Source organism: Oxyura jamaicensis, chromosome 3 (assembly GCF_011077185.1).
Source record: "Oxyura jamaicensis isolate SHBP4307 breed ruddy duck chromosome 3, BPBGC_Ojam_1.0, whole genome shotgun sequence".
Taxonomy (NCBI): Eukaryota; Metazoa; Chordata; class Aves; order Anseriformes; family Anatidae; genus Oxyura; species Oxyura jamaicensis.
The window spans coordinates 14,847,684-14,863,898 of record NC_048895.1 but is presented as its reverse complement, the minus strand read 5'-3'; the positions used below and the strand labels follow the sequence as shown (position 1 = coordinate 14,863,898).

Here is a 16,215-nt window from a genome sequence, read left to right as displayed (position 1 = left end):
CAGGACAGACCGCGTAAAGCTGCCTCCAGCCCAAGCCTAGGCAAGTCTAGGAAAAAAGATTCAAAAACAAACAAACAAAAAAAAAACGGTGGGACATTTTTCTCCACTCATCTGCAAAACAGAAAACTGGAAAAGTTGTTTCATAGACCAGATCTTTATCCACTGAAAACTTCCTATGAACTTTTCAATTCCATTTAAGAGTGTAGAAGGAATCAGTCTCCGAGGCTGTCAGCAAGCAGGTAAATGTGAGTCCATCCTCAGTGCATGTGCTTACGTCCTTTTCCTATACTCCTTGTAAAAGTGAAGCTTTGGGCATGCTAGGAAGTAAAATGACACTCTTCCATGACTTGAGCTACCTTTATTTTAGACAAAGTTCTTGTACAGAGAGTCAAAAAACTTCAAAATATTAACACCAAAAGTCAGAGTGGAAACAGCATATGCTCAAATTACCCTTCAGAGTAATGACAGAGAAAATCACTTACTAGATTTTTAAATGAAAAGCAAGTAGTCCCTGCTGTCTGAATAAACTCACGCCAATGAGTTTATCCTCACGCCAATCTGTAAGGATTTGAAAGCCTATTACCTTGTCACAGGATGAAGGAGTCTTACTCAGCTACGAATTTCTCGTTCTCCATCTTGTAAGAACCAATATGAAGATCTGACATGATTATTCAGAAGAGTAACAAACCCAAGATAACTGTGTCAGGAAGAAAAGTCAGATAACCAGAGTTTGGCTAAACAAAGATGGAATCCAAGACAGGAAAGCTCACAATGAATATACAAAGAATGCAGCTGTGAAGGAGAGAAAAACATGGAAGAGACCTAGGGAAAAAGAATATTGACATTTAAATATTAACAAACCGTGTTATGAACAAAGTATTTATGGATTATACATGCAGTAGATGACAGAAGTTCACTTACTAGAACGCAAATACAGAGCAGCCAATGTGTTAAAAGCAGTTCAAAAAAAAATCAAAACATAGGCGTATTTGCAAGGCTAAAACAACAAAATAATTAAAAACCACAAATACCCTGCTTCATTTTCATTTACTGTACAGTCATCTTGAACAAATCACCACATCTCACTGCTATTAAATCTTCACCTGGAAGCCTAGACTGATCCTGTTCTGAATTTGACAGTGTCTGCAGAGACCTCAAACCTCAGCTGCACATCTGTTAGCTGACCCTCATTCAGGCATGCTGAAGAAGCATTACAAAATGATTTTGGACACTAACTTTTAATAACTATAATAAAAACCTCAAAATAAATATTTAGCAGAGTTCAAATTGCTTCATAATGGAACAACATCCCTCAACGTTTAGGCTTCAGCATCCTGCGTTCTCAGTGTTGCTAACCAGAAAGAAAGGGAAGCCCTGCAGACTCTGAGGGCAACAAACATATTTGGACAAAAAGGAAAGGCTCCTAAAGGACCGTAAACATATCCTGCCCAAAGATAATCTGTCCTTTTCCAATTCAGTGACAAATATTTTTCTTTAAAACCAGAAAAATGTTACATTAAGCCTGAAATCAGTAAATCAACAGTTTCAGGAGCGGGGAGATTAACCTCCACTCCATCAGTTCCCAAATGCTGAACAAGCAGGTGTTTATGCTCTGAAATCTCAACCAGCCATTGAATCAGACGTTACTCGCTGCAACAGATGAACATCTTGTCATCCACCACTAAGCGGAGCTGTTACTCTTGGAAAAAAGTTTTGTCATAATTTCAAGTACATTTGCAGAGAGGATTTTGTTGGCAGTATCTACAGCTTTCTGTAGGGGGGGTAGGGGGACCAAAAGCAACCAGTTTTATTGTTGCTTAAGGTCTCAATTTCTGCAGCAATGCTATTTAACGAATTTAGTATTTCTGAGTGCTGTTTAGATTAACTGCTCTAATCCAACAATAAGCATCTACCAGCAAACATTTGGCAGTGCTCACGGGATGAACTAATGGCATAACTGTGGTTGTAAAGAATAAGCCTGCACGTAACAGAAGATTGTTCCGTAACCGATACCTGCTGGAACCATTTCCATCTGTTCTGTCAGAGGCTTTGTGTTTTGGGGCACAGCAACCCAAGCAAAACCTCCCACCTTGTAAGCGTTACTGCAGCTCAACGAAGATCTGAGGCACAAAGCAAGAATAGCACGCAACAGATGTCGTGCTGCCACCCCTAGACATCATCCAACAACATGTGAAAAAGCCATGTGCTATTCAGGAACCTGAAGTCTACATGTGCACTATAAAATTCTGAAAAAAAAACTGCCGCAACGTCACAGGAAATCCAGCTATACCCAGAGGGGTTGACTGAGACATCTACTGACATTGTTTTATCCAGAGCAACTTGTACAGTGACAACTGGTGATGGAGACTTCCCTGATTAAAATAAACTAAGTCAGATAGAAAAGGAAACTCCAGGAAGCAGTAACTAAACTCTATTTTGTGTTCTTAAGTCCCATAAACGAAAATAGAAACATGACATTTAAAAGCAAAGCATAAATTGCACTTGGCTGTCAGCCCTTTTAAATGATCGGTCACTGGCAATCAGAATAAGCCTTAGCTTTCAACACCCAAATCACTTCTGATATCAAAAGAAAGAAAAAGCAGCTGTTTTTTTTAAGGCAAAATAACTGTAAGAGGCAAGTTCCATTGCTTTTGCATACCTCGGTGCTCCAACTGTGACATTACTCCAACTCAGTACACGAGCATTTTTTTAAAGCTACAAAAATAAAAACTAAATCAAGGTACTGAGAACCAGACCAGAATGAAACTAAATTAAGGAGACATAAACTTGGGGTTGCAGCCCAACGTGGAGAGCAGAAAAGAAAAAAGGAGCTCATGAAGCATTTGCTCCATGTAACATTAAGCCCTGCCACTTGGCAAAGCCAGTTGTTTGCACAGTCCTCGGGAGCTTGGCTGTCTGCGAAGTTGTGGGAGCTCACGGCTCCTCTAGGCTGAGCTTCACAGGAGCCACACAGCAGCCCTCGTGCAGCCCCGTGAAAGACAGGGATCCAGGAGAGCAGAGGCACATTGCACTTCTCTTGTTCTTGTCTAAGGCGACCCCAGCTTGTCCCACCTCTCCGCCCTGCGTTATAAAACACAGATGACAGAATTTCCCAAGTGGCATCCAAAACAGAGAAGGGTGCGCTGCAGAGCAAGATGTACAGATGTCACAGCCCAGCTCGGACTTGTTCGCTCCCTGGCTCATAGAAAAATAATGTGTCATAACCCATAAAACCATGAGTCATAACCCAGCTCTAGCTTGTTTACTCCAGTGCTCACACAAAATAATGCAAGGACGACTGATGCTTACAGGGAGAGAATTTAGGCAGCGTAGCACACTACTCCACTTACCTGTACTTAATCAGGACATAAGAATGGGCATTTTAATAAGCCTTTATTACTGTGGAACAAGGTTTTACTGTGTCTCAGCAGCCCATATTTCACTCAAACCTCTTCCAGCATTTGGACACCTTTTCATTATTAATCATCATCTCACACATATCAAAAAAAACTGTAACATTCCAGCTTACATTCTCTATGACAAACGTCCATTCTTTGTCTTCAAACTCTTCAGCGTGGGGATCCTAGAAAAACAAACCAGAGAACTTCAGTCTAAAAATAATCCAGGGTGCCACGGAGAGAAATTCAGCCAAGATTTTTATACACTCATAGAAATATTTTTACCCGCTGAAGATGATGGAGGGAAATATTTCAGCTAGGAGGTAGGCTTCAGCGGATGGCAAGGAGATGACAAACAAGTTGGTGTAAAACTGCCAAAGATTTAATAAAGCCTCCTACGGATACACACGAGGTTTCTTATGATATATGCCTGTAATTCTATTTCCTTTCATCCCAGGCAAAGGATAAACAAATTTTACTTGAATTCTTACATTCCACCTTCCAATAAGTACAACACATCCACATCTCACAGAGAACTATGAAGGAAGGTGCTGCTCCTCCCTGGCATGAGAAGGCACCCACCTGCAGCAAGCACCAAAACCATCATCCCCTCTACCTCGTGCTCATCACCCCCATCTACCTCGTGCTCAAAGCGTGAGCAGAGATCCAGAGCCGTAGCTTCAGCTGAGCAACGTGTTTCACTGCAGATTACTTAGACACCTGTCCTTCCTTCACAATGTTTCTATTAAATTACACTCAAGGAACAACTGTTTTCACCAACAGGAAGACAAATAATGAGTTTCACAGATTTTACATTTCTTTCCAATTTCATGAGCTGTCAGTGCAGTGGTGTAGTCTACATTGTGCTGTCAGAAATCAAGATAATGTCTGAAACTGTCAGTCATCCCCTTCATGCCTTTATCAAGGATCTTACCTTAAAAAACGTGTATATATTTTAATGTCATTCATTTATCATCCAGTTGTACTTCTGAGCAGCTATAACAAAGTAACATTCTCTTGCAGGGAACGTAGCTTTAGCCTTTCTTCCTGACAGGAAGAGTCATTTTTCTATACCTCAATTTTATCCCATTATGTCTGGTTACAGGAAACCCCTCAACTACTCGTTTGCCTCTGCCACTTGCATGCTTTAGATAATTGCAGATAAACGTCACTCCCCCGTAACTGCCTTCATCACACACGGTGAGATCCCTCAGTACCCCCAGAGTTTTCTTGCTTCTGCCTGAAGTCCATCGATGACACCAGACTAATTGTGTCTTGCTGCTGTAAGGTAACACAATGGATCAGATTTTGCTTCTGCCTTGTGTATCTGCAGATTTTGCTTCTGCCTTGTGTATCTGCAGTGGTGCCCTCCTTCCTTCCCTTCCAGGATGCTACGAGTCTCATGTTCAATCATCACAGCCTTACAAAGAATCACCTTACTCGGGTCTTCGCCTTAACTAGCCAGTTACACTCAGTTTTGCGTTCAAGTCTGACATGCAGTCGTTACAGGGACTGTAACCCAGTACGAGAAATAACGCTCTTTAACTAGCTCTCATCAAACACACAAAAAAATTTAGAAAACAGGAAGTTTACAGCATAAACAACCCCAGAAAAGAACAATTATTTTCTCTCTCCAGCACTCAAAATAGTTGAAAAAGAGAGTTCTTGAATAGGCCTCCTCTTCAATGCCTTGGGCACCAACATTAGCTGTGTATTTAACAGCCACCTCCACAGGTGGCACGTGCAATATGCATTTTTAAATGTGCTACTCCAGCAACGGCAGGTAGTTTCCATAAAAACCATGGTACCATGGAATCGATATCAAAATCTGATACATGATTCTTTTGCTGCATGAATAAATCTCCATAGATTTTTAAAAATCAGAGTAATTTGAATACTACAGATGAATGTAAAAACGTATCATTAGCCTTAAAGACAGAAGGGCAGCTAGATACATACAGTAGGATACCTAGGTATCTCCACGTTCCAATTAACATACTTGTAAATATCAGATTATGTGATCATACATCCATCACATTAATCAGCTTCGTGCAGGTCTGCATTATGTAAATAAAGAGCACGCTACCTGCTGCTTTGCTGTATCTCACATCAATTCCAACGCTATCATTTTCTGTAATCCAGCTATTAAATACTTATCATTTTCACAAGTTAACCTGGGGCAACTACCTTTTTGTTTAATCGCTTCCTCTGATACAGCATGAAACGACATAATGAGATTTAATAGGATCATTAATCACTTCAAGGTTTAATATGCTACTCCTTAATATGTGACTAAACTCTTAAAAAGTTCATCTTGTTCAGTTTCCTTCATAACTCCCAAACCAGGCTTGCAGGTTTCCATAGAACTGGCAAATTCAGGGCCTGGTATTTTATCCTGCGTAACAAACAAAGCACTTGTTATTTTGTCCATGCAAGACAATCTATAAAGAAAAACTAAGCCCTCCTATTGATGGCACTAATGCTGATTCCCACCTCTGAAGGCCACAGAATCAGGTGCTCTGCTGTATACTTTTCATAATCTGATAGAGCAAAATCATACTGTGTGTCAAAGAGACTTCTCACTGTTTAACATGCTAGCGTGCACTTCAAAGCGAAGTAAAAACCTCAGAAAAGTTAAATCCAGTCTATTACTCCCAGATTCCCTACCAATTACACAGAACAACAAAAAAAAGAAAAATGAAAAACTTCAAGCACTTCTCTAACGAACAACCAAAAATTCAGATGGCATGAAGCATGCTAAGGCATGGACACTTTATGTATGTAAGGTATTTCAGATTTAAACATAAATATGTTCTTAATTGTTGAAGAGCCACATTTCTTGTTAGTCTTTAAATGACTCAGAAACATAAAGCCCCAAATAAGCTTATTCAGATCAGCCTTGGCATTTCGTTGCGATGGACAGGTAAGCAGCTCTTCTTCTCACTAAAATGCTTTTATGAGAAATCAAGGGAGCAGCACACATTGTCCTATTTTTAGCTAATTTACAACCCGATTATGTGGTCAGCATTAGCAGATACTTCTATAATTAGGCCCACAATAGTTTCTATTGCAACCACCATTCCACCCTTTGGGCTAACACTTCCGTGTGTGGTCTCTATAAAAAATGATGCCTCTATAAACCTGCCTAATTCTCTGGCTTATTTTGGATTTGCGGAGAGTAAATACCAGTAAAAGGCATAACAGCAGGGACTTCCCTCATCGTTGCATTGCTAACCCCTAACTCTTTATTCAGTTCCCACACAAAACTCAAGTGATGAATTTAGCAAACTATCATCTGAGGGCTATACAGCTGACTACTTCCTAGGAAAAACAACATTGCTGTGCAAAGAATAATCCTAGTAGTAAAAACTATAGCAGCCTTTCAAGTTTTCACCATGTGAAAGTCCTCCCAGATAAAACAGCACACAAAACCCCACCTCACCTGCAAGCAGTTGCAGCTCATCACTGAAAATATACAGCTGGAAACACCTGATGACAAGAGTTACAGACAGAACTCAGTCCCCTGCTCCCTCCTGAAAGCAAATGCTAATGAAAATTAGCTAAAAAGCTCAAGAAACAAACAGTGTAATATTCTTCTCAGTCTGAAACTGCCTCAATACCGTCGCTACCTTACCAACACAGAAGGAACACCAGGAGGCAAGAGCCGAACGTTTTACTGATAGTTCTCTAACAACCTCTTGCAGAAGCACAACTACGCTCCAGCCAAGATTTATTGCACTTTTACCTTGAATTGAAAATGGTAATTGGGTAAATGGATTAAAAGACTGCCCATTTCTTCTAATTATTATTATTATTTTACAAGTCATTATTCTCAGTATCAAGAAATGGGGCTCATTTTCCTGTTTTCCTTCCCCTACACATTAACCTCTCAGTATGAGGCTCTTTTTTTGGCATCTTCAATTAAGTTTTGGAGCCTTCTTCCCCCTCAGCCCTTCTTTTTTCTTTCCTTTGGCAAACAGATGATCTTAGCATTCAAAAGCGATGCTCAGGTGGGAAACAAGAGTAGGGAACTGTGCAAAGGAAAGAACATCACCTTACAGCTCTCCTACAGTGAGATATCCATTGAGATATCCTCAGATAATCGTATTTCCCACTCCCTTCTCAAGGTCAGTGGAGCATTTGGGTCCACCAGCTGAAGCCTAGCCATATCGTGCTTACCTGGAAACTCTCAACTGCTTTCCTAGAGATTTGTTGATCCTCAAACTCAGTCCCAGAAGCCTTCCTCTGCAATCCCACCCATCAGCCTCTTTCTGCCCGTCCATGCATCAACTGCCAGCAAACAGCCAGTCCTTCTGAGCTAGGGCAAAAGGAAAGCAAGGAGGCATTTGTGCATCCCCATTTTTCCTGGTTGTTATCACGTCATCACCAGCCCATTTGTCAAGGGGCTTAGCCAAGAAGGAGACGCTTTCTACAGCGCATAAGGCGGTTTCAGAAGACTGAGGAAAGTTTACCCATCTCCAGTAAAAGTTTGAAAGTTATCTTCACAGATATTGCTGCTTCTCCTGTAATGGGAATGAAAGAAAGGTATTGGCAAACAAGGGACTGCTGCTCCTCCTGAGCAGCAGCCAGAGCAGGTGGGGAAAATCTTCAGACTGTTAGCATCTGCTGCATTCCTCCTTCCTTCCCCATGCCTCCTCCCTAAGCTTTCCTGGCTTTTGAAGCTTGTCTTTCAATTATATCACTTCATACCAGCCTTAATCTTCGGTCTTTCTTCTGAGGGAATAAAAGGACTCAAGGCCTGTCATGCTGAATCAGATCAAGCGATGACGGGGTTTGATCTCCCTCTGCCAGTGACCTCCAGCAGATGCTCTGGGTACTCCAACATCTGTCTTCAGCAGTTGTACTTGGCCGTTGGAAGCTGCAGAAGCCTCAAAATTTGACCCAATTCTTGTAACTCCCAATGTTGTTTCGAGGCTAATCAGGCCTCTGCAAACATGACACACAGCTCTGGTCAGCTTCTGTTCAGCTGTGCTTCCAGAAGGCAGCGAGCACCAAGCAGACCTGTCCCTGTGCATTGCTACTCCAGGCTCACACTTGCCTGTACAGCCTCTGGGCTTGAAAGACAACAACATTGACTTTTTCTTTTACCTCCAGTTTTACAATTAGTGCCCACACTAGCCCTGGGTATTAAATTTGGTGTGCATATAGAATTTTGCACTAGTCACATCCCTGAGCTTATGACTTTTATACCTGATACATGACATCTTATCTTGTCTACATGGTTGTTTCTTCTCTTACGGATTAACCTCCCAGGAGTCAGGTGAAACCACTGCTCTCTCCTGAGCTGAAACAACTATCTTCTGAACCTGGCTTCACTCTTCACTTCTAGGGAATGGTGTTACTGAAGGCTTTTTTCTCCTGAGACAGACTGGCTATGTTGGAAGGTAACAGTGGTGGAATAAAGGCGTTAGTTTGTAGCAAGGTAATTTACATGAAATTGAGTGTGATGTATAATAAATCTATCAACTTGATAAAGAAAAAAAAAGCTACCAATGAGGAGAAGCAGCTTTTTCAGTTAGATTTTGATTATGACAAAGGAGCTACATACCACATGCCAGCTGAAAAATGACTTGGCCCTGTGTGATACTACAGGACATCCAGATCTATAGAAAGCTGGTGGGCTGCCTGTTAATCTCAGAGTATAAAATACTGGGGTGTTTCACATAAACAAAATATATCACATGCATTACAGCTTGCTTCTGAGAATAACTGATGACATGCATACTAGTCAGCTGTCCTTATTATTTTTTAACATCTGAAGTTATAAACTTAAGTTTCTCTCTACATATATTTATATAAATTCAGCTTTAAACAAAGCCAGAGTTACAGAATTCCCCCCAATACATTTGCCCTTCTGCCCCAGTGAACCTACTTTTCCCTCTTCCAGCTGTCCCATGCCCCTCCAAAACCAAAGGAGGTGAGCTGTACAACAAATTCCTCGAGGACTGCGAGCCACAAGACACACACCACCCCCTTCAGACTGCTGGGGAAGGGTGGGATTTCAGGAGCAGCCCAGAAGCTGGCAACAGCTCCATCGCTGTGGGATGGGGTTGGCATCTCTGGATTACCTGGCACTGCTAACCTCATCTACTAACCTCTCATGTGATTTATTCAGAGAGATTTGTAGTGGTCAAAAGTATTCCCATCCCCACGTCTCCTTTTGATGTCTATTTTATTCTTATTTTACTCTGCCTTTTAAAGTGTCTTTCTTCCCAACTTTGAAACGAAGAGCTGGTGATCTTCCCTGCTGTTGCGACAGTGCACTGGTGTGACAAGCCACGTGTATTACTGACAGAACGAGTGCTTTTTGTAATCCAGTGAAGCAAAGTCCACGCTTACTCTCAACAAACAAACATACTAGCTTGGGAAGCTCACTTAGCTTTTAAGCTAGAAAATAATGACCTTGCAATTTAAATCCTTGTGGTGCAATTGACATTCACTCGGCTTTGCTAAAAGCATTGGCCACCTGACACAGAAAGAAATTCTCATTTAAAATCTCTGAGGTAATATAGGTGTGTGTTTGTACATAAGAACACAAGCAAATATACATGGTTTCACATATGACAGTTAAACCTTTCTTATGTAGGGACTCTAAAAATGAACTTCTGGAGTGCTACCATGGCAACAATGAAAAATGTGAATTCAGCGAGCTTTTCTGGCATTTGGGGATCTTTCTATGAAAGCACTACAAATCATGGACTTAAAATGCACAATAGGTTTGTTCTTTAACAGTGCCTCTTTCTTCCCATTTTGGTTGGGAAATCCAAGGCATAGCCAAACAGCGACGTACAGCGCAGCAGAGAAAGCAGGGACATTTTCAGAACAAATGGAATTTTTTTGTGCAATTAGCACTTCAGCTGGCTGGCTGGAGGGAAGCTAGAGCTATCTGGGCAGGCTGAATCAGTATATCCATTTGCTGCCTTTTCCCTACATGACTTCAGAGCATTCTGAAGTTTTACCAGCAACACAAACTTAAGGGAAAGGAAAAAGGTTATTTAAAGTGAAAGCTACCAAAATGAAGGTTGTTGTCTCTTCAATACTTGCTCTGCTTGAATTACAGATACACGGTTGGCAACACGCTAACACCCAAAATAGGGATGTGCAGATAACGCCAAGCATCTTGTCTGCTGACCCATCACAATCACTTCACTAGCCAGCTCTCAAGTGTCCACAGGTGACTACTGAAGAGGATATTCTTAACATTCTCATCAGCACTTGAAACCTCGACTTAACTCCTAATCCCACCAGCAACATGTTTCAACAGCCACTTACAAATGCACAGCCACTACTGTGTGAATCATTTCCCTAAACACGTAGCTGTTTATTTTGGAGTCTGCTCTTTCCCATCCCTGCACTTCCATTTCAAACAGCACCACTGCGCTAATTTGTTATCTGATTGCTACAAAGCTCTGCCGGAGCAACCTGCTCCCATCAGGAGGCTCTGCCAGCCTGGACATGGAGCCAGCAGCTTGCCTTGGTTTCCCAGGCGAAAGGGGACAGCTACTGCTCGTTAAGCACCAAGGCCACGTTAAGTACAGTTATTGCAAAGTGATAAATGTTCAGCACTCACTCTTCTTCACAGGGAAGTGGCTCCCGAAGGGGCTTTTACAGAACTGCAAAGTGAGCCACCTCTTTTCCCAAGCTTTACTGCTCCTTTTAGCCTCCCTCCTTCCAGAGGAGGGAAGGATATAAATACCTGGCTTGGAAGTCAGCTCCCAGAACAGCTGCTGCAGTCTGCTAATACATGCTTCTCCTCACACTCCTCTAGCACTGGCCAGCCAATCCATCAACTCTGCAGAAAATAGCTATTTCCTTTTGACTTTCTTTGCCCAGAACATGCCAGCTGCACAAAGAGCAGCTCTCCAGGTGTGAGGACAGTGCCCACACTACAGCCAAAGTGCTGCCGTTGTGCTGAGCCAAGCGGCCACGGCATAAGCCGTGCTGACACCACGCTGCCTGCAATAATTCCTCGCTCACGGCCGTTCATCCAGGCAGGCTGCTGTGCTCACGGAGATAAGTGCTTCTGGTGCATTACCCAGCCTGCTCAAGAGGCTCTGCTCTGTAACACACCTGTGTGTCCTCAGAGAGAAAAGGGGGGTTTGGGCACTTATGGGCACTCCTGCTGGAGGAGCCTGAGGAGCTGTTAGAGCAGATTTATGGAGGAGCTGCCTAAGACTATGGTGCTTCTTTTATAATCAAAGTATTGAGATTGAGCAGAACTTGTACTCATTCCCCTCAGCGTGTTCCATTCCCAGCACACAAAGCCTCTGGGGTTTCTCACACTCCTTTCTCTCCTCCCAGACCAACCTTTGTGGTGGGCAGGACGGAAACAGACTCGTTTCTGGGGAGAGCAGGAGAGGAACAGCACTGCCTGGAGAGGCCCAGTGCAGTGCACGTTCAGGCTGCAGTAACACCTGATGCTGGCTCCTTCTCTCCCCTCGCTGCCTGTTGCCAGCCTCACGGTACAACACGCAGCCCTGCAGCACCGCAGCTAGGAATAAAAAGGCAGCGTGGGACTGCAGAAGGGTGGGAGACACTCGTATAGCGCATCACCCAACTGCACTCCAGTGAAACTTCAGGTCTAACTCTTCACGTAACACGTTATTGCATACACGTTCAAAATTTGTGTACATTTCTGCTTCACTTTACACGTTAAAATATTAAGCAACACCTAATGCATTACATAACCACATTCAGCTTATACAGATGCAGCGTAGTCACATAATGGTCTTAAATGTCTTAATCCAAGAAGAGGCCCTTGAAGCATGCAAAGGCAAACAATTTTTGCTAGTGAACTTTTGAACCTCAGCTAAAGACTATGAGTCTGCTACAAAGAGAGACAAATTTATGATAGCATCACCAGCAGCCCAGGAAATTTCCTTTCATTGGCCGTGCAAGGACAAAAAAAACATATAGGAGAGACCCCCCCCCCCCCCGCCCTTTTAAGCTTAATGAACCAAGTAATAAATTCACATTTCTGAATTTAGTGACTAACTAGAAGCTACCTCTAACTAGTTTTTCAGGAATGAAGTCCCCAGACCAGACATATAAATACTACTAATTAGAAAAAAAAAAAAAGTTACTGTTGCCCTAAACTGTAAAAGGTGTAATTATAAATAAGGGCAGTCAAAATGTAGCTGGAGACACTAGAGAAAAGCATGAGAAAGAGCTAACAGAATGAAAATCCCAGAAGAAAATTCTCAGCCTCCTGGGCAACCTCCTGTGCTGTCACACATCCAAAGCTGCATTTTTTCTTTCTGCATAAAGTTCTCTGTCCAACAATATTTGGGAATTAAACCCTAGCATAACAACCAATTTCTCTCATTGCTTTGCAGCCACAAAGCTTTTTTTTTTAATAGAACAAATGTAGCCCCTTAAAAAAATTCCCTGCAAAACCTGAAATTCCCTCTGTTGCTCAAGTACTCCGAATCCACTCTTAAGACTGAGCTAAGGTAAGGAGCGTGATGTTTGTGTGACATACCAAATACTATGAAATTTGAAGCTGGATTCTGTTCCCCAATCAAGAGTGTGAGAAATAGGGTCACTGCAATGCAGCTGAACAAGGTAGTCTAGAAACGGTTGTGCTTTGATGACTTCTGGCTTACAGCATTTAAAGAAAACCAACCAGACTAAAGCCTTTGCCAAGCACTTGCACACGTACTACGTGCGTACTCACACACGTACTAAAGTCAGTGCCAGCGACTAGCTGTAAGCAGCCCAATGGGATAATTTAATGTGTTAACTAAACTGCAAAAGCAAGCTTTGGCAGGGCACAGACCATCCTTCTCTCCTGGATTTAACCCGTGGACCTAAGGTTGTGCAGTTAATGACTTAAACTCAAAAACATTAGGCCTTTATGAACATAAGATGGTATTTCCAGTATGATTTTTTTGTAAGTTGCTTATGAAATATGAAAGATGATGCTTCAAAAACATACCTTAAAAAGCGTCACGGTAATTTCAACATTTTCAGGAACAGGCCATACGACCACTCCACGGTACGGGTTTTTGATTCCGGGCTGCCAGCTATGAGCCTACAGAAAGAAAAGGAACAGTTGTCTTAAACCCATTATAAAAGTGCTGACTCGACTACCACGGGACCCAGCACGTGCAGACAGAGCTAATAAGTTACCGATTCCAAAAAAGCAGCTTTCTTAAACATATGACTCCACAGAAAACTGTAAAGGACATCATTAAGAACAAGAGCTAGGAAACCCAAACCACTAGCAAGAGTTTTTCCAGTGAACTAAAATTGTTCCTTACAAGGTCCTAAGCTCTGGTCTTTAAGTACACAGCAGGATGCTCAAAGTCTTGCAAAAAATCAAGTCTGGAAGGAAACAGCTTCTGTAACAAGCTGAGCTTTATTTTGCTCTTACCCAGATGAGGGAACGTTTTATTTAAAGAAAATATGTCAAGTGCAGCACACAGCGCAAGGCATGGCCATCTTTAGACTTAATAGAGCCAAAAGAGACTTTTAAGAAAACACCAAACAACAGTTTGTAATGGATTAAATGCTACTACAACATGGAAATCCTTAAGAATTAATATGCTGGGGTACCTACACCTAGAAGGATCATTTAAAAACGCAGCAAAATAGACTGAGAACTTGTTTAGCTTTGAGTATCAGCTTGAGTTGATGCCTGATTGATGCTGAAATTTCAACAGCTGGTCCTGAAAAATGCCAGGTGCGAGTATTTCTGTTTCAGAGCAAGTATCCTTTTTTTTCCCAAGCTTAACTTAATCCCTTCTGTGATGCTGCAAAACACAATAGGGAAGGCTGCTGATGCACAAGTGACTGCTGAGCAGTAAGGGCATTATTAAAGGTCTGTTCAAGTTTCATCAGGAAAGAATGAGCAATCTCACTACTGCTATCTGAAGCCAATTAAACAGACTTTGTTTTTTTTTCCTGAACTCTAGTGTATCACCGCTCATTAGCTTTATACTCCTTTCGACACTCAGATCTTCAGATTACAACCCCCTGTTTGCTGGTAAAAGGTTAGTAGGATTTGCCCCTCAGGTTCTCAGCTACCCTGAGGTTTTATCTGGCAGCTTTAAAGGTGAGCTTGCTACACCAAGGTGGGAAGGAAAGGTGTGAGGCAGCCCTACTATTCACCCGCGTTCTGTTTTAAACAGGACCTGGGGCATCTGAAAAAAGGAGGGAAAAAGACAGAAACTTGAGAACCCAATTCCTACAATTTTAATCCCATGAATTTCAATCCAATATCATCATTCTTAGCCAGGCCTGGATGAGCTCTGGAATAACTGAGCAAAGTATGCCATTCATAGCTTTACCCCGCAAGTGCATCTTACAAGAAAAAGCTGTTTAACAAGCAGCAGGATGGAACACTGTAGTTTTCACACAACTTCTGGGGACTCACGGCACCTCTGGAAGCTGTCCTTTTACGGTAGCTGTGGCTGACACTGACACACACCACACTTTTGATGTCCAAGGTCCAGGCACTGACAGCCTGCTCAGCTGAGAACCACATTTATAAAAAAATAAACTAGAAAATGAGCACTCACTGGTGCATGCAAAACTAGTTCAAGAGCTTTACCAGCACTGCCTCCCACCAGGAGAGCTAGGAACAGATGATAAACACACACATACATATGTATATATGGTTTTTCTGTCACTGTGACAAGCATGTCACCAAAAGCAACAACCAGGAGACAAGCCCTAGCTAATGAGCCTTTAGAGCAAAGCTGTTCTGTGATCAGCTGAATGTTATTAAACCCTCCTTTGGCGTTGAAAAAGAAATAGTGTCACATGAACAGCGCAACAGGAAAAGGTAACATCAAGACTACATCTAGGTTGTCAGGAAGGGGAAAGGGAAAAAAGAGAAAAAAGGGGGGAAAACCCCAGGAGAAGTACTAATAGCTCAACAATAATTTAACATTAACATGCCGAGTGCTATCCCAACGTAATTTCCTCTTGTCCCATGTCTGAAGCCAAGGAAGCAGAAGTGGTCAAACAGACATGAGCACCTCAGGCACAGCGCTCCTCTCCCTGGCTGTAGCTCCAAACCCCGAGGGACGAGAGCCACGGCCTGGACAAAGGAGCAGAAGTGTTCTGCTGTGTGCCAGGTGAAAAGCAACTACTCCCTTCTTGTGCCACTGGAAAAGGAGAGGAAAAGTCATGTGAAAGCTGGTTTTAAGTAAGGAAACCAGAGCTATGGGAGGGGTTGCAGAAATATCCAATAAATAGGCTCAGTCTGCAACTGACATCCTCCAGCCTACTGCGTCCTTCTGCCCCTAAGCGGATGACTGTTGAGGAATAAAGCTGTTTAAAACAGGACCTGAAGGTGATCCTACAGACTGCCACGAGAACTTCAGTCCCAGTTCTCTCTCTAAAATGAGAAGGGTTACAATCCGGATGGCTTGCTCCTCAATCTCCTCGTCCATGCTGCCGTGACCACCACAGCCGTCCTGCTTTGTTTGAGCTGGTGAGATAAACTTGACGCCTCTGGTTTTAGCCTCTGGTTCTAACAGGAAGGGAAGAATCTTTAAAAATAGACCAAATTTAGCGACTTACAGGGCCAGATAAGTAACATGTCCAACGCTCCTCTGAAAGTGAATAATGCACAGACAATACACCAAAGGGCTTAAACACAGATCTACTGGCACTCTTGCATACTCCATCTGCTCTCAAGCAGCCTTCACCAGTCAATAATTTCCAAAACCGTTCAAGAAAATGCTCTGCCACTTGTGCAAGCTCTCAGCGTTTAGTAACACCTAAGCCATTATCAGCAAGGTACAGCCACTCCACTCTTGGCAAGCCTCCGCTCTCCAGTTCTGTG

The 16,215-nt window shown here is 42.5% G+C and overlaps 1 protein-coding gene across 14 annotated transcripts in view; it reads right to left on the bottom strand.

Annotated features, from left to right (window-relative positions):
- Positions 1-16,215, bottom strand: part of EHBP1 (EH domain binding protein 1) — a 208,428-nt gene that overhangs the window by 156,718 nt on the left and 35,495 nt on the right. For all 14 annotated transcript variants that reach the window (XR_004749520.1, XM_035322052.1, XM_035322061.1 and 11 more), the window contains 2 exons: positions 13,357-13,452; positions 3,530-3,583 (listed from right to left, as the gene is read on the bottom strand). Coding sequence is in view for 13 of the 14 variants with exons in the window: in XM_035322052.1 (XP_035177943.1) it covers positions 3,530-3,583; positions 13,357-13,452 (150 nt within the window). In the remaining variant the exon portion in view is untranslated. The remainder of the gene's footprint in view (positions 1-3,529; positions 3,584-13,356; positions 13,453-16,215) is intronic.